This window comes from Panulirus ornatus, chromosome 13 (genome assembly GCF_036320965.1).
Source record: "Panulirus ornatus isolate Po-2019 chromosome 13, ASM3632096v1, whole genome shotgun sequence".
In the NCBI taxonomy this organism is placed as follows: Eukaryota; Metazoa; Arthropoda; class Malacostraca; order Decapoda; family Palinuridae; genus Panulirus; species Panulirus ornatus.
This window is the reverse complement of record NC_092236.1, coordinates 56,874,935-56,897,204: the sequence shown is the minus strand read 5'-3', so window position 1 is coordinate 56,897,204 and position 22,270 is coordinate 56,874,935. Positions and strand designations below refer to the sequence as shown.

Here is a 22,270-nt window from a genome sequence, read left to right as displayed (position 1 = left end):
TGGGCCTATTTCTAAAGGCTCCCGCAGCACAGGGCTGCGCTACGTCCAGTAGCAGGGAAGCGCAGACTTCTTTGGAGCGAGAAGTTCTTTGAGGAGACTATACTCCCAGTGATATACATTATATATATATATATATATATATATATATATATATATATATATATATATATATATATATATATATATATATATATAGAACCACACCATAGGTGCCTTTTAATTCGTGGTGTGGCCTCGAGGAGACGGAGTCCGGTAACACTGCATTATGATATATGTATTTATTGGTTAGTGTCATTACCTTTGAATCTCACGGTCCCGGGTTCGAATCTTGCTTAACCTGTATTGATGATAATGATGATTATGATAATAATAATGATGATAATAATGATGATAATTATGATAATAATGATGATAATGATGATAATAATAATAATAATAATAATAATAATAATAATAATAATAATAATAATAATAATAACAATAATGATAATGATAATAATAATAATAATAATAATAATAATAATAATAATAATAATAATAATAACAATAATGATAATGATAATAATAATGATAATAATAATAATAATAATAATAATAATAATAATAATAATAATGATAATAATACAAGATTTATTAACTGCAGCCCGAGGCTGAGAATGCAAAGGAAAAAAAAAAAAAAGAAAGGAGTTTTGGAAACTGTGTGATATTTTACGAAGCTGAGGTTCACACGGAAAGGTCATCATCGAACCCTGTACCCGGGATTGCATCATGGAAAATCCTCCCACTGATCCAGCCACCACCCTATCCCTCCCCCTCCCTCCTCCCCCCCCAAAAAAAAAAAAAATTGGGTCAGTATGGCCTCTATTTCTCGCCTGAATAGACGCATTTCAAGCTTTTGTGTTGGCTAGTGTTCTTTTGTCTAGCTGTGCACTAAAGGGGTAGTATCGGCTTGGATATGGGGGGCTTTGGGGTGTGTTTGGTAAGGACGGAGGATGTCCGTGATGGTGTGGTGTAGGTCAGAGGTGAGGAGGAGGTCATTGGTCTTGCAAAAGGTTTCATGCGATTCGTCTGTCTCGTGATTTGGACGTCCGTGTCCGAGACGCGTCTCTGTCTCGTCCGGCGCTGATCATGTCGTCCTTGATGACCCCCTGTTGTTGTTTTTTTTTTTCCTTTTCGTCCTTCCTTGATGATCCCGCTTTTCCCCATCGTCCGTCCTTGATGATCCCGCTTTTCCCCTTCGTCCGTCCTTGATGACCTTACTTTTCCCTTTCGTCCGTTCTTGATGACCCCGCTTTCTCTGTTCGTCCGTGATGACCCACACTTCGTCCGTCCGTCCGTCCGTGTTCATCCCACTTTTTATACCTTTGATTACCCTCTAATCGGTCCTGATATCGTGTACACCACTGTATCAAATTGATCTATAATCCCATTCTTGTCCCTGCCCACAAATGACTCTTAGACAAATACAGGAGTACATTAGTACTGTACTGTATCACTGTAGCACACGAGAAGGTAATTATTTATGTAATGTCTCGTACTGGAAATGAAATGTGGTAAGATATGAAAGTTTTATGTTAAAGAGAAATAGATGTTTAGTAAGGAAAACGAGGCCCCCTCACATTAACACCCACACATGATATATATATATATATATATGTAGGGAGCCTAAGTGTGGTGTTGCCGGGATGGGGGTCCTGCTTGGCACATATATCATTAGTGAACTAGAAAGGAAAGCTCTTGTGACGGTCCCCTCTTGAATTATTGACTCCTTAAAGTGAAGCTGTTGTTGGTGTGTTGTGGTGGTGGAGGAGGAGGAGGTGGGTGGATGGCGATGGAGGAGATGATGATGATGATGATGATGATGATGATGATGATGATGACAGGTAGTAGTGGTAGGTAGGTAAGTAGGTTCTGAAACCACTACCTTAACGACAAACAACCCCTTCTCCTCCCCACTACCACATAAGCGCCCTAACTTCCATGTCAGAACTCATTACAGGACTTGAGTATTCTGGTCGGGTGCCGCCCCCCCATCCCAAGGAGACAGGCCCCTGAGTTGCTGCTGCTGTTGTTGTTGCTGGTCGAACATGGTCCTCGCTGGGGACTCTTGTTTTCCCCCTCAACTTCCCTGTTCTCGGTCGGGGTCCTGCCCGTGGCTGAACCCTTCTTCTTGCACTCACCAGGAGGGGTGTTCCCTTTATAGGTGGCTTGGTACATGCTGCAGTCATCAATCTAGGGGCCCAAGAGGTGGGGGGTAAATGCAGTGATCAATCTAGGGGCACAAGAGGTGGGGGGTAAATGCAGTCATCAATCTAGGGGCCCAAGAGGTGAGGGGTAAATGCAGTCATCAATCTAGGGGCCCAAGAGGTGAGGGGTAAATGCAGTCATCGATCTAGGGGCCCAAGAGGTGGGGGGTAAATGCAGTCGTCCATCTAGGGGCCCAAGAGGTGGGGAGGTAATCCCCTCAACTAGTCTGAGGAACCCCCTGCAGGTGGCTTGGTCTCTGTTACGGGTCTCTGTTAGTAGTACCTTCACTGAGGGAGGAGGGGACCCTTCTCTACAGGTGGCTTGATTCATGCTGCAGTCACCAGTTCTAAGGGGCCCAAGAGGTGGGGGGGGGGGTGATCCCCTCAACTAGTCTGAGGAACCCCCTGCAGGTGGCTTGGTCTCTGTTACGGGTCTCTTGCCTGAGGGTAGCGTGGAGGCTGAGTGAAGCACGTGCCACGTCGCCTGGTTGGTTGGCCTGATTCCATGGCACTGTCGTCATCTTTGTCGCTGGGGGGCTACGCTGGTGCCATGACGTAAGGTGTTCACTGATTCAAGAATTCTTCTCTGATGACTGTGTGTGTGTGTGTGTGTGTGTGTGTGTGTGTGTGTGTGTGTGTGTGTGTGTGTGTGTGTGTGTGAGTTTCTCCTTTGTTGCTTTTCACTGATTCTTTAAGGCTGGTTTAGTGAGTGCTTTGTTGCCTCCTCCTGTGTAAAGGGCTAGGTTGAAGGCTCTGTTACGTCTGTCTTTTTTAAAGGGCTAGGTTGAAAGATTTCTTGCCTCCGTCTGTCTAAAGGGCTAGGTTGAAGGCTATGCTTGCCTCCGTCTTTCTAAAGGGTTAGGTTGAAGGCTATGTTGCCTCCGTCCGTCTAAAGGGCTAGGTTGAAGGCTTCCTCGCCTCCGTCTGTCTTAAAGGGCCGGGTTGAAGGCCCCGTTGCGTTACGAAACCGTGGCGTCGTAGAAGCAAGTGTAGGGAGGAGGGAGGGAGCCGGCCGGTCGCTTTGCTACCCACTTCGGGTCGTGGTGGAAACTTTTTTTTCTCTTTTTTTGGGCGGGAGATGCGTCCCCTCCTCCTCCTCCTCCCCGTGTGTTTACTGCGTCGTTGGTGCTGGGATTAAAGGCTTCCTGGGAGGCGACCACAATGAGACACTGGCCTAGTTAGGGCGGGTGTGGAGTGCCCATGGCTCTCTCTCTCTCTCTCTCTCTCTCTCTCTCTCTCTCTCTCTCTCTCTCTCTCTCTCTCTCTCTCTCTCTCTCTCTCTCTCTCTCTCTCTCTCTCTCTCTCTATCTCTCTCTCTCTCTCTCTCTCTCTCATTCACGCCTGTATCTTCCTTGTCGCCCTGTCTCCCTTTCTCCCTCCCTCCTCATTCGCCTTCCCTCTACATTATCCTTCTCTCCTTCTCGTTCCCTCTCTCCCTCCCTTTTTCTCTCTCACTTCCCCGTTCTTTCTTTCTGCACTCCCTCCCTTCCTCCACTCCTCTTTCCCTTTCTCCCTCCTATGTATGCTGGAACCCCAGCTGTGTAATAATCCCCAGAGCACGGCGGTACGACCCTTGAGCACGGCGGTACGACCATTGAACACGACAGTACGACCCTTAAGCACGGCAGTACGACCCTTGAGCACGGCGGTAAGACCCTTGAGCACGGCGGTACGACCCTTAGTTCTGATGGCTTCAGGTCAGAGGCCAAGGCTTCCTTACTCAAGGGTCTTTCCGTCGTGCTCAAGAGCCGTACCGTCGTGATCGAGGGTCACACTGTCGTACACAAGGGTCGTGTCGTCGTGCTCAGAGGGTCGGACCGTCATGTTCAAGAGTCGTGCCGTTCGTGCCAAAAGGATCGTATCGACGCGCTCAAGGATCGTACCGTCGTGCTCAAGGGATCGTACCGTCGTGTTCAAGGGTCGTACCGTTGGTGCTCAAGGATCGTACCGTCGTGCTCAAGGATCGTACCGTCTTTCTCAAGGGTCGAACCGTCGTGCTCAAGATGGAAGAATGTGGACGCAACTCAAGCGCTAACGATAATGAACAGTTGTCAAGAACTTAGCTGCTCTCAACTTCATCTTGACATTGACCTGATGGCGTCTCTCTCATCGGGAGAGAAAGTACGACACCTTCCACAGCAGCATTTTGGAGAGCTTTTTTTGTCTTTCCTCGAGTGTTAAGATTTTTAGATCGTTCATCATCGTTTCATAGTTCTTCATATGAATCCTGTTCAGGGATTTCTGAAATGCTGAATTTGTCGTGAAATGATGTGAAGTTTCGTAGCCTGAACTTCTGTATTCTTCTCACACCAGGCAGGGAACTGTATTTTGGCGACTTTTTATCTTGGCGAAGTACGTATTTTGCATACGTTTTATCTTTTGGTTAATCTGTGTATTTTGGTGACCTGTGTATTACGTCACTTGTGTATGTTAACGACTTTTGTGTCCTTGTCGATTTTTTTTTTCATCTTTTTTGTTTTCAAAGAATTGCCTTAGTAATCCGTCCGTAAGCGGGTGAGTAGGGAAATCCCAGAGCTGTAGGGAAATAGATTTCTGTTGCTAGTCTTCGGTAACATTGCCATGTTTCCGAATCTCTTCCACTATGGCAAACAGCTTTCGAAAGGAGCGGGTCGTCTGTTTGGTGTTTGCAGTCCTTTTGTATTCTTATTGTTTGCTGATGTTTGGGGAAGTACGTGAGGCTTCTGTCGTACGTTACACACGGGTTGATTGTGTGCATTTTTTCTTTTTATTTCATGTCTTTAAAAAAGCTAAAGTTTTTACAGACGTCCATGTAAAGTTTATTCCCTTCATATGTGTCCATGAAAGGGATAACCGTGTATCTATCGATTAATTGATTTATCATTTATCAATTGATTAATTAAGTCAGTGACATGTTTGTAAAGAATTTTGGAGTATAAAGTCCACTAGAAGAGAGTAGTCACATTTGCCCCAGCTCTCTGTGTCGAAGCACAAAGGATAGGCCACATTATGATGGACCATGAGCTTTCTATCTGCCAGAAGATAATGATAGCAACCCAGATACACAACCTAGATGGACAGAGATAAGATAAGCCATGGGTATGTGAGGTGTAACGCCTCTCGAAGACCATGGGATGTCTTTAAAAGTCTCATCGTAGGAGTTTTACGAGGTCAGCCCACGGGTTCATCTTCTCGGCTTTCCATCTTTAAGTCCTTCCTCCTCCTCCTCCCCCTCCTCCTCCCCTCTCCCAAGGCCGATCCTCTCCTCATAGGCTTCTCCAGGGGTGTCACGCCCTGCATGTCTGTTAAAGTCTGTACGAGGGATTCTCAGGCCTGGTGATGTGTTCGTAAATCCTGCGTACGCTTCCGTCTGTTTAAGATCCCCATCTGGATTAGTTTTTTTCTTTCAAAGATCCTACGTCTACAGTCCTTCTAAGGATACCTCTGCTGGAGTCCTGCCTGTGTAGAGCAACGGCGAGGAGATATATCCTCCAAGCTATGTCCAGTGTTGCCAACGCCCTCGCACTCTCTGCTGTGTGCTTCCGAGGGGAGGCAGTTTACTTGTGAGTTTTTACGATCCGGTCGTGAAGTGCTTGAGGAGTGTGCTGCCTGCTGCTGCGTCGTCCTCCTCCTCCTCCTCGCTCTGTCATGGTGTCTTGACTCGTGTGTCACTTGCTGATGAAGAGAGAGAGAGAGAGAGAGAGAGAGAGAGAGAGAGAGAGAGAGAGAGAGAGAGAGAGAGAGAGAGAGAGAGGACTGCGTGAAGCCTCGGCACGTTAACCTAATTTGACGCCAACATTATCTTGTGGGTTTGAAGGTTAGGATCTAAAGGGTACAGTTTATACTACCTTTACTTGCGTTTCCAAGTGTTGATTCCAGAGAGAGAGAGAGAGAGAGAGAGAGAGAGAGAGAGAGAGAGAGAGAGAGAGAGAGAGAGAGAGAGACTGACTCATTACAACACATGCAGACTTGACGTAATTAAGAGAGAGGTGGAATCAAAACTGCAGGTGTCTCTCGTGCACGCGTTTCCAACACCTCACAACAACATACGACTGTAGTGAGGTAACTGTATTTGCTACAGCTGTAGTGGTTGACAAAAGAGATACATTCAGCTCGAGTGGCTATTTAGATGTTTGTGTATGTGAACTAGTGAAAGGCTCCATAATCTATCGGATCAGCTCCCCATATGTTTTCAAAGGCGATACACGGCAAAGTTTTATTGTGAACGCTGTCAGGGTGATATCATCTTCCATATGGCCGCTTAGATTAGTGATTTTTAACGGTGTGAGCACCAGCAACCCGCCTCAGTGTGCCTCAGGTTATCTTGAGAGAAGGATGTTCTTTCTTTACTCTTCCAGGCTGCTCTACTCCATTCTGGGAATTTCGCTTCTGATTGCTGCAATTCTTCCACCTGTGCTTCAAGATGGTATCTCTTAACTTTTTAAGGAGGAGAAAGCCCCAGTTCACGCCTGGATGCAAGAAAATGTGGGTACACGTCAGATTGCAAGGTACACTAAGCGCTCAAGTTGCACGATCAGGCGGCTGCCTCTTGTAACACCTAATCAGTGCCTCGCCTCACTCAAGAGATCAAGACCCCATGCACCCAAAACATGGACCTAGAATACTTCAGAGACCTTGCCAATCCCATGCCCAGATGTCTGCAGATGGCAATCAAGGAAGAGATGACAAGATATTATATATCTATCTATATCTATCTATCTATATATATATATATATATATATATATATATATATATATATATATATCGAGCATTCCTGATTTATATAGATAGGGCGATAGTCTATGACCAGGTTATGTACTGGAAGAGACAGTAATAGCATCATCCATTCCTAATCTACAGAGATGGAGAGCGAGACAAAGAGGTTACTAAAGCAGGAGGAGAAGGAGGAGGAGATGGAAGAGGAGGAGGAGGAGGAGGTACGTAAGCGACGCAGTACATGAGGACGCTTGGAAAGGGGGTCCTGCGTTAAATTTTGCAGCGGGGGTCGTGGGTTGCATGTATCAGTGAAGGAGGCGGTCGCTGGCAGCCAGAGCTTAAAGGGTAGCTCATGTTAGTTGGGCCGCTGCTGCTGCTGCCATGCTGCCATGCTGCCTGCGCCCCGCTCTCTCTCTCTCTCTCTCTCTCTCTCTCTCTCTCTCTCTCTCTCTCTCTCTCTCTCTCTCTCTCTCTCTCTCTCTCTCTCTCTCCAGTGGTGAGGGCTACGCGCCAGCCCATGTCATTCAGGCCACAAAAAGTCCCGTCGTGGTTAGTCGTATGTAGCTGATATATGTATGTATTCTCTCTCTCTCTCTCTCTCTCTCTCTCTCTCTCTCTCTCTCTCTCTCTCTCTCTCTCTCTCTCTCTCTCTCTTGTTGGTGTGGGCGGGGCGTTAAGGTCTTAAGTACGCGACATGTTGCATCGGCTTTATTCTCTTTAATTCATATCGTATGATACAAGTAAACACGTTCGTTCATTCACCTGTTCACGTTAAGTTATTCACTTCTGGCTTTCGTCCTGTCGACTATGCGTTCCCGTATCACGCACTGAATTGACTCAAGTCTTCGATAGATATATTAAAAAAAAAAAAGTGTGTTTGTATGTTTGTATGTTTGTTCTTCGTTAAGTGTTTTTATGCTTTTGTTTATTTTTTGAAAAGAGACTCGTCAGAGTGGGAGGTGTCTTTTATTTTTCTCTCTCTTTCCTTTTGTTTCAGTGTCAAGACCACCACAGGGATGTTGTGATGGTCATCCTTGTCGTTTTTATATCTTTTGTCATTATTATTTTTTTTTTTAAATGTGAATGAAAATCTCAATTTTTAAATAGCTCGTGACATTCACAGTGAAATTTACTGATTGCGTCTCCATGCAAGCTGACGTGAGACGATGATATGTCTCTTTGTAAATGACAAGATGGAAAAAGAATGTATGATTTACGTGATTTACACGAAAAGTCTTCATAATTGATGAGAGACAGGTTTTTTTTTCTTTTTTTTTTTGTTATGAATTACTTAATAGAGGTGAGGGAAGTAGCGTTCATCCTAGGATTAACATGATGTTTATCCTAGAATTAAAATTGTCCCAGAATTAACATGGTGTGTATCCTAGAGGGGTTACCACAATTCTTATCCCAGGATTAACAGAACATTTATAATGTGTTCGTGCCTCTTGCATCATGATTCTGTACCTCTTCTAATGCATGTGACCTTTACCCTTGACCCCTGACCTCAAAAAGTGAGTCAGATGCAGAACTCTGTATGTAGCGTATGTGGTGCAAGTTTGACCCACATCCAGTCATTTTGTCATGAGATTTCATGCGCACACGACATCAGGCCCTGCTCCCACGTCCTTCAGCACGGACGATTCGAAAGGGAAGTACGCGTGCGTACGGACTGACGGACAGAAGCACGTACGGCACGGACGGTGATGAGGGGGTGTGTGTGAGAGAGAGAGAGAGAGAGAGAGAGAGAGAGAGAGAGAGAGAGAGAGAGAGCGAGACCCCTCCTCCTCGTTTGCTTTACATGATTGGGATCTCGATGTAAATTCATGGCGAATGGAAAATTTACGCGGTTTAGTATTTTGCTTGGAGTAATGCCACACTACCGATCCTTGGACCGTTTGTTTTAACCCAGCCTCTGTCATGTCCCTCCGTCTCATATATACACCAACCACACACCCCACCCCCCAATGCATAACTAAACTCCCCTATCTCCATTCACTGCAGTGCGAACCTCTCCATTCACGACATGAAGCAGCTGACTAATGGGTATCTTGCATAATTTATTGGGCATTTTTATTTTTTTCGGCCCAACATTGCCATGCCCCTCCGTGTTAGTGACCTGTTTGAGGAATGAGTGGTAATGGTAGATGTTGATTTAGATGTAAAATTGAGAAACCTTATTGCATATATATATATATATATATATATATATATATATATATATATATATATATATATATATATATATATATATATATATATGTATATATATATATATTTGCTGTTCTGTCGATAGAGGAAATTAATGACCCTATTTTAATGTCATTGTAGTTATTGCATAACCGTTTATTTACGGAAGGGAACGGATGGGATGGACGACCATGCTTAACCAAATCAGTATTTCATTGTTCTCACAGGCCATGCGATAGGAAGACAAAGAAAACGGTGGGCAGGGAGGTGACATCTCTGTTCTCACTCATGGAGAACGGGCTTTTACATGGATGTTATCAGTGTATATCATACGACTTGGGTGTAGGTGGCTGATGAGGGGGTTATCAGCAAATAGGCCACAGTGACCCCTAAGGGTGATGAGGATAGAGGGAAATTATTAGTTTTTTTTTCCCCCGGGTGATGAGGATAGAGGGAAATTATTAGTTTTTTTCCCCCGGGTGATGAGGATTGAGGGAAATTATTAGTTTTTTTCCCCAGGATGATGAGGATTGAGGAAAATTATTAGTTTTTTCCCTCGGGTGATGAGGCTTGAGGGAAATTATTAGTTTTTTTTCCCCCCTTTCTAATTGTCTCCTCTCGCCATAGCGAGGCGTAGATAGGGCCAGGAGCGGACGACTGGAGCCTTCGCGTCAAGAAAGAAAGAAAATCCTCGCTTGGCTCCGTCTTCTGTTCCCACACTCATAAAATGATAATACAGGAGGAAAGGATTTCTAGCCGTTCCCGCTCGCGCCTCTCCTCTCCTAGTCGCCTTTCTGCGATACACGTGTGGGGTAGTGAAGTAGTCCTTCTCTCCCAATGTACGACGGGCGTCGCTTGCTCCCAAGAGTCGATTCGTCATATGGAGACGCCCCAGGAGGTTCTTATTATTCCAGTAGACGCTGGAAGGTGAGGGTTAGCTGCGAGGCGTCCAGGCAAGGCGGCCATTCTCAGCTCGAGGTACCGGCCGAGGCTTTAGACATGGCCGGCGTGTCCAGACCCACGAACAGGATTCGCGGCTTCGTTGGCCCTGAATAAGACAGAAGCGGCCTCGAAGCGGGAGGTCACGCGCTTCGGGAAAGGTGATGTCGGTGGTGGCCTTAATGTGTGTGTGTGTGTGAGAGAGAGAGAGAGAGAGAGAGAGAGAGAGAGAGAGAGAGAGAGAGAGAGAGAGAGAGAGAGAGAGAGTATATTGTCGTCTCTTTCGAATGCCTGAAGAAGGGGTTCATGATTTTTCGATTGGTGATTATCACCTGACGCCGACGGCCTTTAATGACCCCCTCTGGTTAGTTAACGAGCTTAGATGATGATGACGAACCCACCCATTCGATGGGGGAGATGTGTGTTCACAGAACATCCCAAACTTCTTAAGAATAATTGGGAGAAGAATGTGAATTTTTTGGGGAGAAGGAAAAGAGAGTAGGTTTTCATTCTCATTTGAGTTATTTTGGAAAAGGTTGCTAATGAAAATATGGAGTGAGACTTCGGGTCACAGTGAGGGGTGAGAAGGTTTTCTTGGCGTGGTTGAAGTGATTTCTCGGCGTGGTTGGCGCGATATCTCGCCGTAGTTGGCGTGATTTCTCGTAGTAACTATTGTGGTTGGCAGAATTTTTTTCGTTGTAGTTGCCATTTTTTCTCGCCCTTATTTTCCTTATTTTCCATGGTAAGCGAGACCTGTCTGCAGAGATGCCAAATTTAGCATGTACTTCTCGCAGTGGGTGTTGAACTTCGTGCCATAGTTGGCGTGAACTGGGCGCCATAGTTGGGGTGAATTTCGCGCCAGAGTTGGCGTGGTTGGTGGCGGAGGATCGACCAGTGTCTGACGGGGTGGCGGTAGTATAGCCTTGTCTTATCGCCCAAAGCGCTTCAGTGCCAGACACACTCGGCTCTATAGCTCCACGAGGGTCAATTAGTCGGGGGTCTTCTCTTGCTTCCTGGCGTGGTTAGGCCTTTTCTGACGTGGTTTAGAACTGTCTGGCGCGTCTAGGCCTGTCTGGCGCAGTGTGTGGTTAGATTTGGTTAGTGTGGCTAGATCGGCGGGGGTCAGTGTTTGTTGGCTAGGTGAACCCCTGTTTGTGGGTTCGGTCTTTGTTCGGTTGAGTTCAATCCTAACTGGGTTGTTCACACCTGACTGAGGGGGTTTACGTCTTTATTCGTGGGTTCCAACTTTGCTTAGGATTCGGTCATTGCTGGTGGGTTTCAGTCTTTGGAGGTGGGTTCAGTCCTTTCTGGTGGGTTTAGTCCATGCTCATGGGTTAGGTTCAGTCTTTGCTGATGGATTTATTCCTTGCTGGTGGGTTCAACCCTTGCTGGTGGGTTCAGCCCATACTAGTGGGTTCAACCCTTGCTGGTGGGTTCAACCCTTGCTGGTGGGTTCAGTCCTTGCTGATGGGTTAACCCCATACTGGTGGGTTCAGCTTTTAGCAGGAGTACTTACCCCTTATCTAATGGACCAACCCGTACTAGATTAAAAAAAGGATTAGCTCACGCATACTAACGCGCTATAGCACCGAATTACACGACTGAAGTCTTCCAAAAACCCAACTGTACTGTGAAGACACGAGACATTCGTTGAACACAGACATTCGTTGAACACTTTCTACTACCCTTGCCACAGGCCAAGACATCTCGCCGTAGGTACTCGTAGGTACGCAGTAGATTCCTCTGTTGTTGCTGCTTCTGCCTCTGCTTCTGGTTGTGTCTGAGCGATGTTTTAAGTTCCATAACTTTTTTACCCCCCCCCCCCCTCCCCGAGCTTCGCCACCCCCATGATTCGAGTCACGGTGGGCGCTGGTGTTCATCCCATCTCGCCCTCGTCACCTACACAGTTCAGTGAACCTGTTGAAGGGGAACTTGAGAGACGTGATGGAGTCTACAACCTAATGACACGTCTTCTGTAGGGTCACAGAATCAGTTGATAATCTGTCTTTCGTTGAGCTGATGGTATTACATTGATATGATATTTGACTGGTGTTAAGTTTTGGGACCTGGTGGTCGTGAACTTTGTATTGTAGATCAAAGGCTGTGTGTGGTACAGTTTGTGGTTGTTTGACCCGCGAGGAGAGGTCAAACGCCAAGGTCGTTGTGAGGAGCTGTGTGATATATTTATAGCGTTCGATTTATTCAATTACTGGCAAGTTGTAAATGTCTTCAACATTCAGTTTATATTCCAGCCTAAAAGGATATGTTGAATGTTTGTTATGGATGTTTAGTGTAGCACGAATGGTACGACCCTTGAGCACGACTCTGTGGCCTTTATCCCTGACGGTACGACCCTTGAGCACGACTCTGTGGCCCTTAGCCCTGACGGTACGACCCTTGAGCACGACTCTGTGGCCTTTAGCCCTGACGGTACGACCCTTTGGTATGACGACCTGGCCTTTTTTCAACCTTACCCTTAAAGGTCAGGTCAAAGGCTAGGCCATCATTCCCGAGGGTCGTACCTTCATGACCAAAGGTCGTACCGTCGTCCTCTCAGGTCGTGCTCCAGAGTCGTTCCGTCGTGCTCAAGAACTGTACCATTATGAACCTGACTTGTACCATCGTTCTCATGGGGTTTACCCCCCCCCCCACCCCACACACACACACACACACACACACACAGGCTCTCTCGAACGGAAATTGTGAACTTGAACGCAGATGCCCAACCTTCGTTTTCCACCGTTATTTCCGTTAAAGACCGTTAACTTCCCCGGCAGGTTCCTGGTGTGGGTTCCTTCGTCATGAGTGTGTCGCGTCTTCCCCAGGAGAAATAGAATGAAATTTACCCTCAATTTTCCTGTTAGGACGGTATTCCATAAGGACCAGTTGATTTAAGGACTCCTTCTCAAGCCTCCTGCTGGATCTTTTGCCACTGGACCTTTGAAAATCCTTCCCCCAAATTAAGGATCTCTGAGGCCCATAGGATTTCTTAAGCTTCCCAGAACTCCTGCAGGAGTCGTGAGAACTGAAAGACTCTCTCTCTCTCTCTCTCTCTCTCTCTCTCTCTCTCTCTCTCTCTCTCTCTCTCTCTCTCTCTCTTTCTCACACACACACACACACACACACACACACACACACACACACACACACACACACACACACATACACACACACACGCGCGCGCACGCACGCACAACCGTAGGAAATGGTTCTAAATCATAAAAATCATTCCGAAACATATTGTGTTGTACATGGGCGTCGTTGGGAAATGCTGACAGTAATCTGAGAAGATAACGTGGATGTTGCTAAAGGTCATGTGAGATATTGTACCGTGATTATAGATTTGGATGGGATTGTGTTGCAGAAATTGAGAGAGGGGAAAAAAAAGAGTTGATGCTGGGGGTAAAATGCTGGAAAATATCATTCCATGTGGAGATTATTGTGTGTGTGTGTGTGTGTGTTAGCTGTACGTATTTGCCTGTGGACCGACCAGGCCATAATGTCTGCCGGTGATGTGTGGATGAAGTTGAGAATCTTTTGAGAGATCAGTGGAGAGATAATGATTAGCTGTCAGTGCGGAGGAAGCCTCTTTTGAGAGACTAGTAAAGAAATTCTAATTTCCTGTACTTTAGTTTCCTCCTGTATTTGATTGGCCTCATAACGAAGCTCATGATTGCTGGAGGTGTGGAGAAAGTGGATGACCTAAGTGTGGCTCGGATGAAGTGGATGACCTGAGTGTGGGTCTGATGGCGAAAGCTGTTGACGAGGGATTGTACTGGGGTGTTCGAGCACGTCATAATCCCATGTACGTCATGAGAGCCCCGTCCATGTGTAATGGTGTTTCCGAGAACCTGATACGAACGAACTGAGCCTCCCTGAGCTCAACGGAGCACGAAGGCGGGATCCTCCAGCTCAGCGGAGGTGCTTAACGATGAACGTGGAGGTACGACACTTGAGCGCGAGGGTACGATCATTGAACGTCAAGGTACGATACTTGAGCGCGAGGGTACGATCATTGAACGTCAAGGTACGATACTTGAGCGCGAGGGTACGATCATTGAACGTCGAGGTACGATACTTGAGCGCGAGGGTACATTCGTTGAACGTCGAGGTACGACACTTGAGCGCGAGGGTACGATCGTTCAACGTGGAGTTACGACCTTGAGCGCGAGGGTACGATCGTTGAACGTGGAGGTACGACACTTTAGCACAAGGTTACGATCCTTGAGTACGACGGTGCGATCCTTGAGTACGACGGTGCGACCCTTTGGTAAGATGGCGTGAACTTTGACCCGGTCCTTTAGGGTGACGGTGACTCAAGGACAGCAGGGATTTACCCCCTAATTGCCTTAGAATTCACTGGCATAGAACTAGTTGCGACAAAGCGTAGAACTTTCTGTGTAAAGGCAGTGACTTGATGCATAGATGAGTTCAGCTTTTTTTTTTTTTAATGTTATGAGCGTCAGCTGTGGGAGCATGGGGAGGTGTGTGTGTGTGTGTGTGTGTGTGTGTGTGTGTGTTTGTGTGTGTATGTGTGTGTGTGTGTGTGTGTAGAGTTCGACAGCTGGTGGAGGGCGAGTGTGTTCGTAAGTTGGAGGGTAATCAAATTGTTGTGTACTTACCCCATTCACTCTAATTGCCATATTACCACGCTTACCACCCTCCCTCACGCCTCATAAAGGGCACGCCTCATGAGGGGAGGGGGGAGAGGAGCTTTTCATCCCTCCCTCATACGTGAGGAGCTCCCTTCCCTCATATCTCATGAAAGGAGCTTCCCTCTCTCTCTCATACTCCTCACAAGCTCTTCCCAACATTTCTATTAAGAAACTTCCGTTTTATCCCACATAAGACACACACACACACACACACACACACACGGGAGTGTATAACTCCCTCGCTGTATTTTACAGTATAAATAAGTACATAATTGCAGCACACGAACAGAATTGTATCCTTGGGAAATTAGGGTGTCTGTTATTGTTAATTATTATATGTCTTCATAGAACTAATTACCTACCATCATTAACTCATCCCCTCTATCACGACGGTACGACCTTTGAGCACGACGGTACGACCCTTGAGCACGACGGTACGACCCTTGAGCACGACGGTACGGCCCTTGAGCATAACGGTACGACCTTTGGGTATTATAACTCAGCCTTTGACCTAGTTAAGGGTCAGATTAAAGAGTATTGCCAGCGCACTCAGCGATAATATTGTTGTGCTGTACGGTCGTACCGTCGTGCTCAAGGGTCGTACCGTCGTACCCAAGGGTCGTACCGTCGTGTTCAAGGGTCGTACCGTCGTGCTCAAGGGTCGCACCGTCTTGCTCAAGGGTCGTACCGTTGTACTTCATATAACTAAAATGTCATTATAAATTGATTTCCATTTTTATACATATGGTATCACTTGCTACAATTGGCGTAATTCCCATATCTTTATTACACGAATTAAATTATTATGGTACGTGTATGCATATTTGTCTCTGTGACTTCTAGTAGTAGTGACTAAGTGTACTTATGAGTTTTGCCTCGTTAGGTAGGTAATTCCCGTGGCCTTGTAGTGAAACGTGGGTGTTTGAAAATTACTTTTGTCTCGTTGAGTCGAAAGATAGTCACGTGATCTTGTAGTGATGATAAGTGTTTGTGTTAAATGTAGACACGTAACCTTGCGTTGTTGATAAGTGTATGTTTGTGTGTGTGTGTGTGTGTGTGTGTGTGTGTGTGTGTGTGTGTGTGTGTGTGTGTGTGTGTGTAAAGTGTGGACACGTGATCCTGCAGTGTTGATAAGTGTGTGTATGTATAGTGTGGACACGTGATCCTGCAATGTTGATAAGTGTGTGTGTGTGTGTGTGTGTGTGTGTGTGTGTGTGTGTGTGTGTGTGTGTGTGTTAAGTGTAGACACGTGACCTTGCCGTGATGATAAGTGTGTGCGTAAAGTGCTTGAACATTGCCTCGTTTATCCCTTTCCATCTTTTGACCTCCTTATCTCTACCTATCCCCAGCAACTATCTATCCACTATCCACTATTTTATCTTCTCTCCTGCCCCATCCTTCTCCTCATTCTCTCCCATTTCTCCCTGATCCCTTATCTATAGCTATCCTCATTTGCTCGTGTTTCCACCATCTCTCCTTTCTAGCCCATCCTCTTTCCCCCATGTCCCACCCATCCCTATCCCCAATCCTTCTTGTGTCTGTTTCATCACGTCCTTTCCATTACTGTCCTGAGAATCGGGTGTAGGTGGGGATGGTAACTACCCCAGGGTGTAGTGTGTGTTGTAATGACTCCCCCAAGGTGTAGGAGTGTATCTTGACTCCCCCAGGGTGTATTGTATATTGTGATGACTCCCCCAAGGTGTAGGAGTGTATGTTGACTCCCCCAGGGTGTAGTGTGTGTTGTGATGACTCCCCCAAGGTGTAGGGGTGTATCTTGACTCCCCCAGGGTGTAGTGTGTGTTGTGATGACTCCCCCAAGGTGTAGGGGTGTATCTTGACTCCCCCAGGGTGTAGTGTGTGTTGTGATGACTCCCCCAAGGTGTAGGAGTGTATCTTGACTCCCCCAGGGTGTAGTGTGTGTTGTGATGACTCCCCCAAGGTGTAGGAGTGTATCTTAACTCCCCCATGGTGTGGTGTGTGTTGTAACGACTTCCTCAAAGTGTAAGTGTTTATCCCTCCCGTCCCTATTCCACCGTGCCTACCACACGCTACATTTCCCATCCCTTTTCCCTTCTGCCTCCGACCCATAGCCATATCATCCATCCAAAAATCCTCATCTTTTCCCCGGGGCAAAGGAAGAGATGAAGTAGGGAAACTGAGACGGCAATTTTTTTTTTCTTAGAACTTCTTTGTGAAATGAATTCAATAGAAGAAAGAAAAGCTGTTTTGAATTTCACAATCTAACCTTGAGATTACAGGTATGTCCAGGCTGTTTCCGCAGGGCATACGGATGTAGAAGTAAAGTATATTGGTATGGTATATTCTCTCGGAATCATTGGATTGTAGTAAATGCGATGGTCTTTGGCCCACGACATTTCTTTCTGTCTCAGGAGATGAAAATATGGTATGTCACAGCTTCATCGTGGATAAAACTAAGTTATAACCTCACTCTTCTCTCCCCACCGTCATCAATTCCCTCTCCTCCCCGCTTTCTCACCCCTCTTACATATCCCCCTCTCTCCCCTCCCCCTCCATTATTATCTCCCCCTTTCCCTACCCCTCACCCCATGGCAATGAAATCCAACAGATGTGGTTCATGACCCGATCATCTTTTGTTACGGTGCGTAGCAAAAAGAGAGAGAGAGAGAGAGAGAGAGAGAGAGAGAGAGAGAGAGAGAGAAAGGGGGGGCTTAATTTGCGTTAATTCGTTGCGGACTGTTCTCTTTATCCCCCCCCTTTCACCCCTTCCCCCTATCAGCCCCCCCCCCCCCCCCCGATGGCGTCAGAGAAAGGGTGGGTTATAGGTGGGCGGGTGGGTGTGGAGGGGGAGTGGGTGTGTGTGTTGACGATTGATATCTGGAGCTGATTGAGTGGTTTGTGACGACGGCGGTGTGTGTGTGTGTGTGTGTGTGTGTGTGTGTGTGTGTGTGTGTGTGTGTGTGTGTGTGTGTGTGTAACTCGCTGGCTCACTTCATTAACACACACTTTTCTTGTTATTTTGCAGGTTTTTCCTTTCTTTCAGGTGCGTTGGTGTCGGTGGGTGCGTGCCGCGTGCCAGGGGGTGTGTTGGGTGGGTGAGTGTGAGACAGGCTTCATCCACTCTGTGCATCTTGTATGGTCGACCTTATTGCTTAGTATCCTAAGGGTAGAAATAACACATACACGAGACAGTTGGCCCACATTCAACCCAGGTGTTCATCCTCCCCCTTCGGGGGCTGGTCGATGAATGGGTATCTGGCTTAGGCTAGGGTGTGTGTGTGTGTGTGTGTGTGTGTGTGTGTGTGTGTGTGTGTGTGTGTGTGTGTGCACAAGAGAGTTAAGACATGGCACATGCATACAAGATTAAGAGACAGGGCAACACGAGTGTAAAATTCTCCAAGTAAAACACACGCACACACACACACGCACACAGCACCGCATTTCATGACCTGTATTCCCGCCTGGTGGACGTGGCCTACTTCCTGAGCCCTGCGGAAGCCCTGCAGAAGGTTATCTTGGGATGCGAAAGGTAGCTGTGTATCCCCACACATTATTGATGATGTAGCATTCTGTTTAGTCAAGTATTTTGTATGTCCGTGAAAATCTATTTCCTGTAGTTTATCAAAGTATATTTTTGTCAAAGTATATTTCTACATAAATATTTGTTATTATAGATCTTGATCTTACCATTGAGGATTGCATGTTAAGATTAATGTCATTGGATTTATTAGCATTGATTTCGTTGTGAATTTAGAAGCCAACTTGGAAATGTGAGGTAATGTTATGTAATATAGAGAGTGTTACGTTCCTTGTTATGGAATAACGAGAGCGTTGCGTTCCTTGTTTCAGAGTATAGACAATGTTCTGTTCCTTACTGCAGAATATAGCGAGTGTTCCGTTCCTTGTCATAGAATATAGATGGTGTCTCGTTCCTCCCCCCCCCCCCCCCCCCCCCCCCCCCCGAGGTTTAGAACATACGGGTCTTCATCGTTATAGGTTGAAATTGCTTTCTTGTTCACAATAAGGACGAAATTAATGTTGTGTCAAGCAAGCCACGAGAAGTTATGTGTCGGTGAAGTTGATGTACATGGCTCCCCAACAACACAAGAGGCGTGGGTGTTGAGAGAGAAGTGGGCTTGGAGAGATAGACGAGGGCGTGGGCATCGAGAGGAAATTGGGTGTGGAGAGAGATGGGGGGGCGTGGGCCTGGAGAGAGATGGGGGAGTGGGCGTGGAGAGGGAAGTAGGCGTGGAGAGAGATTGGAGGATGGGCGTTTAAGAGGAAAGTAGTCGTGGAAAAAGATAGGGGCGTGGGCGTTAAGAGGGTTATGGGCGTGGAGAGCGATGGAGGCGGGGGCGTTGAGAGGGTTGTGGGCGTTCAGAGGAAAGTGGGGTCTGGGTTTCAGTCATCCAGGTCGTCACTCGTCAGTGGTTCTCGTGCCTCCAGTGGTAGTACCAGAGGAGGTAGTTTGAGTGGTAGGAGGTAGAGGGGAGGGTGTGGGAGTGTTCTGGGGAGGACTGGAGGAAGAGGGTAGGATGTAGGAGTGTCTGGGGAGAGGAAGAGCTGGAGGAAGACGGGAGGGTGTGGGAGTGTCTGGGGTTAGGAAGGCTAGAGGAGGAGGAGAGAGTGTAGGAGTGTTGGGAGGAGGAGGAGGAGGAAGAGGAAGAGAGTGGAGGAGCATAGGAGAGGTGTGTGTGTAGGGAGGAGGAGGAAGAGGGGAGTGCGCTCGGGTAGGAAGTTGATGAGGTTCAGCAGGAGGAGGAAGAGGAGGGTGGAGGACCGTGCTTCCGCGCACCTTGTCACCCTCCTCCCTGACCCCGGCCAGCTGGCGACCACCCACCTCTACTCGCGGGCTCAGGAGGAGGAGGGAGGGAGAGATTCGGAGAGGGGGGGAGGATGTCCCGGGGGAGGGAGGAGGGAGAGTTCGGGAGGGAGGGAGAGAGGGAAACGTGTCTACATGGTTGGTCCCTCGTGGGCCACTAGGGAAGGGTTTGGAAAAGGGGAGAGAGGAACACTTTTAGCGTCATGGGGAGAGGGAAGGGTGGAATGGGTGATGACCAACGTCTTGACACGTGCGTCGGGGGGGGGGGGGGAGAGGTGTCCTCAAGATGGGTTGCATAGTCATAGAACTAAGAACAAAAAGAGTCCGTCCCCCTCAGTGATCAAGTCAACTTCGGTCTTTGCTATATAAACCTTGGGGAGTTGATGGATGCGATCCAGTCGCGTGTATAATGAGGTTAAACACTCCAAGTGAAACTAAGGTGAAAATAAAGATGATCAAGTAAATGCCTTCCTGGAGAACGAATATGATAAGCTCGTTGCTATATCTTCACCACCACCTCCTTGGTGCCGTGCGACCCACCTTCGGCTTTAAAGTGAAACCCTTTTTTAAAATGGCTTGACCCGTCTCCGCTTTAAAAATTTACTTTTAAAGGCCGGGGCGACCCATCCCAAGTTTTAAAATGCCCTTTTTAAAGTGCCGTGTGACTCATCCCTGTCCTCTTGACTGTTTTGACGAAGACAGTGAAACATCTTAAGTGGTGATTGGCGTTCAAGTACGGTAGTTTGTTAAGTAGACTGTAGTGTCTGGTTAATTAGGAGGGTTTTTTTTCTACGGAATGGTTCATGAACAGATGTATGATCTCTGCTTGAGGAAACCTTTTTTTTTTTTTGACCAAAGGTTTTGCTTTAGGCCTGTCAGAGAATCGTATTCATACGCAAAGGTGTGCTTGGCCTTGTTAGAGAACCGTGTTCATACGCAGAGATGTGATTGGCCCTTTTAGTGAACCGTGTTCATACGCAGAGATGTGATTGGCCCTGTTAGTGAACCGTGTTCATAACGCAAATGTGATTGCCCCTTTAGGGAACCGTTTTTGAAACGCAAAGTGTGATCACCCTTTAGGGAACCTCGGCTTGCGTCGCCCAGTGCGGGAAGAGAGAGAAGAGAGAAAAGAAGAGGAGCGAGAAGAGAGAAGAAAAGAGAGAGAGAGACGTCGGTCTTTTTACCCACAATAACCCCTTTTTGGGACCTAAACCGCCGATGGTCGCCGACTCACGACCCCAGTGCCGGATAAATTATCATCCCGCTGTTGGTGCGGGAAGACAAAGGGGGGTGGGTTTGTGAGGGGTGTGTGTGTACGAAAGATCACATAATTGGGCAAAACTTCAGGGTCCTCCCAGAAGGAACGGGTGTTTTTGGGGGGGTTTTGGGAAGAAAGAGAGTGAATGTTTCAAACAGTTTGCTCTTAAGGGGGTCCTTTTGAACGAGGATCAAATTTCAGGGGGACGTGTCGGAATAAGGTCAATTCTTTTTGGGAAAGGGGCATAGTAAAAATTTATATAATATAATATATATAAATATATATATATAAATATATATATTATATATATATATATATTTCAACATATTTTTACCCCCCAAAAAAAAGGGAACAGAGGCCAGTGGGGGATTTCCCAAAAAAAGGGCCCCAGTCCTCTTTTTCTAACGCACCTCGCTAACCGAAAGGGCATTTTTTTTTAAAAGAAAAAAGATATATAATAAATATATATATATATATATATATATATATATATATATATATAAAATATATATATACCATCCAGCCAAAAATATCGAACACATAACATCGTGGAATGTAATTATCCAAAAAGGAAGTAAAGTAACCACAAATCTCCTTTCCGCGTGAAAGACAACATCACTGCGGAAATGGAAAATGTAATACAAAATTTTGATCACTTTATCTTTTTAAAGTTGCCCAAATTCCGCAGTATATTTTTTTTTCCCCATGCCATGAACAGTACAACGTCTTCGGGTGGCCATTCTTGAGGTTTTTGAGTGTTATTTCGTGCCATGAAAGGAGAGAGTGTGTGTGTGTGTGTGTGAGAGAGAGAAGAGAGAGAGAGAGGAGAGAGAAGAGAGGGGAGAGAGAGAGAGAAGGAGGGGCCCCTGGATCAACCCAGCATTGAAAAAACTACCGGCAAACAAACGTCCACTGTCTTCCCGAAGGCTGGGGTTCGGGAATTCTCCCCTATCCTCCTTCTTTCCCTCTTCCCTTTACCCTTAACTGCTTCAAGATCAGTCTTAAACCCTTAGCTTCATTGATAAATTCTTTTTTCCTTTTTTACCCTATTTCCTTTTTACTCGAGAGGCCACGTCTTGACCAGAGAACAAACATTGGAACGACGGGTATAATTTTGTAAAACCCCAAAGACTTTTAGGAAAGAACGAACCCACAAAAAGATGTGATGAAGGGAATTTTTAAATAGAAAGATGTGGAGGTAGATGTGGGGTGGAAGTAAATGTGTGTTGTAGTTAATGGGGGTTAAGGGAGACGACGTGTAAATTTGAATGGTGTGAGGGAGATGTAGGGTGGAGGAATGGAAGGGGAGGTAAAAATACTCACTTACATCCCCTTTTCCCCCTCCGCCGCAGACGTAGCCCACAGCTGACGGGACTCCGCCAGATCAGCTGATTATGTAAACAAATGCCCAGCTGGTCGTCACGTGCTCCTCTGCCAGTGTTTGTTTCAGTAGGAAGAGGGTCACGTGTTGCGGTGTGTTTGTT

At 46.5% G+C, this 22,270-nt stretch overlaps 1 protein-coding gene across 2 annotated transcripts in view; it reads left to right on the top strand.

Moving 5' to 3' along the window:
• Positions 1-22,270, top strand: part of neur (E3 ubiquitin-protein ligase neur) — a 272,831-nt gene that overhangs the window by 93,671 nt on the left and 156,890 nt on the right. The window contains exon 2 of one of the 2 annotated variants that reach the window (XM_071669002.1): positions 17,732-17,749. The exons of the other annotated variant lie outside the window; for it this stretch is intronic. Coding sequence (XP_071525103.1) covers positions 17,732-17,749 — 18 coding nt within the window. The remainder of the gene's footprint in view (positions 1-17,731; positions 17,750-22,270) is intronic. 2 annotated transcript variants of the gene reach the window in all.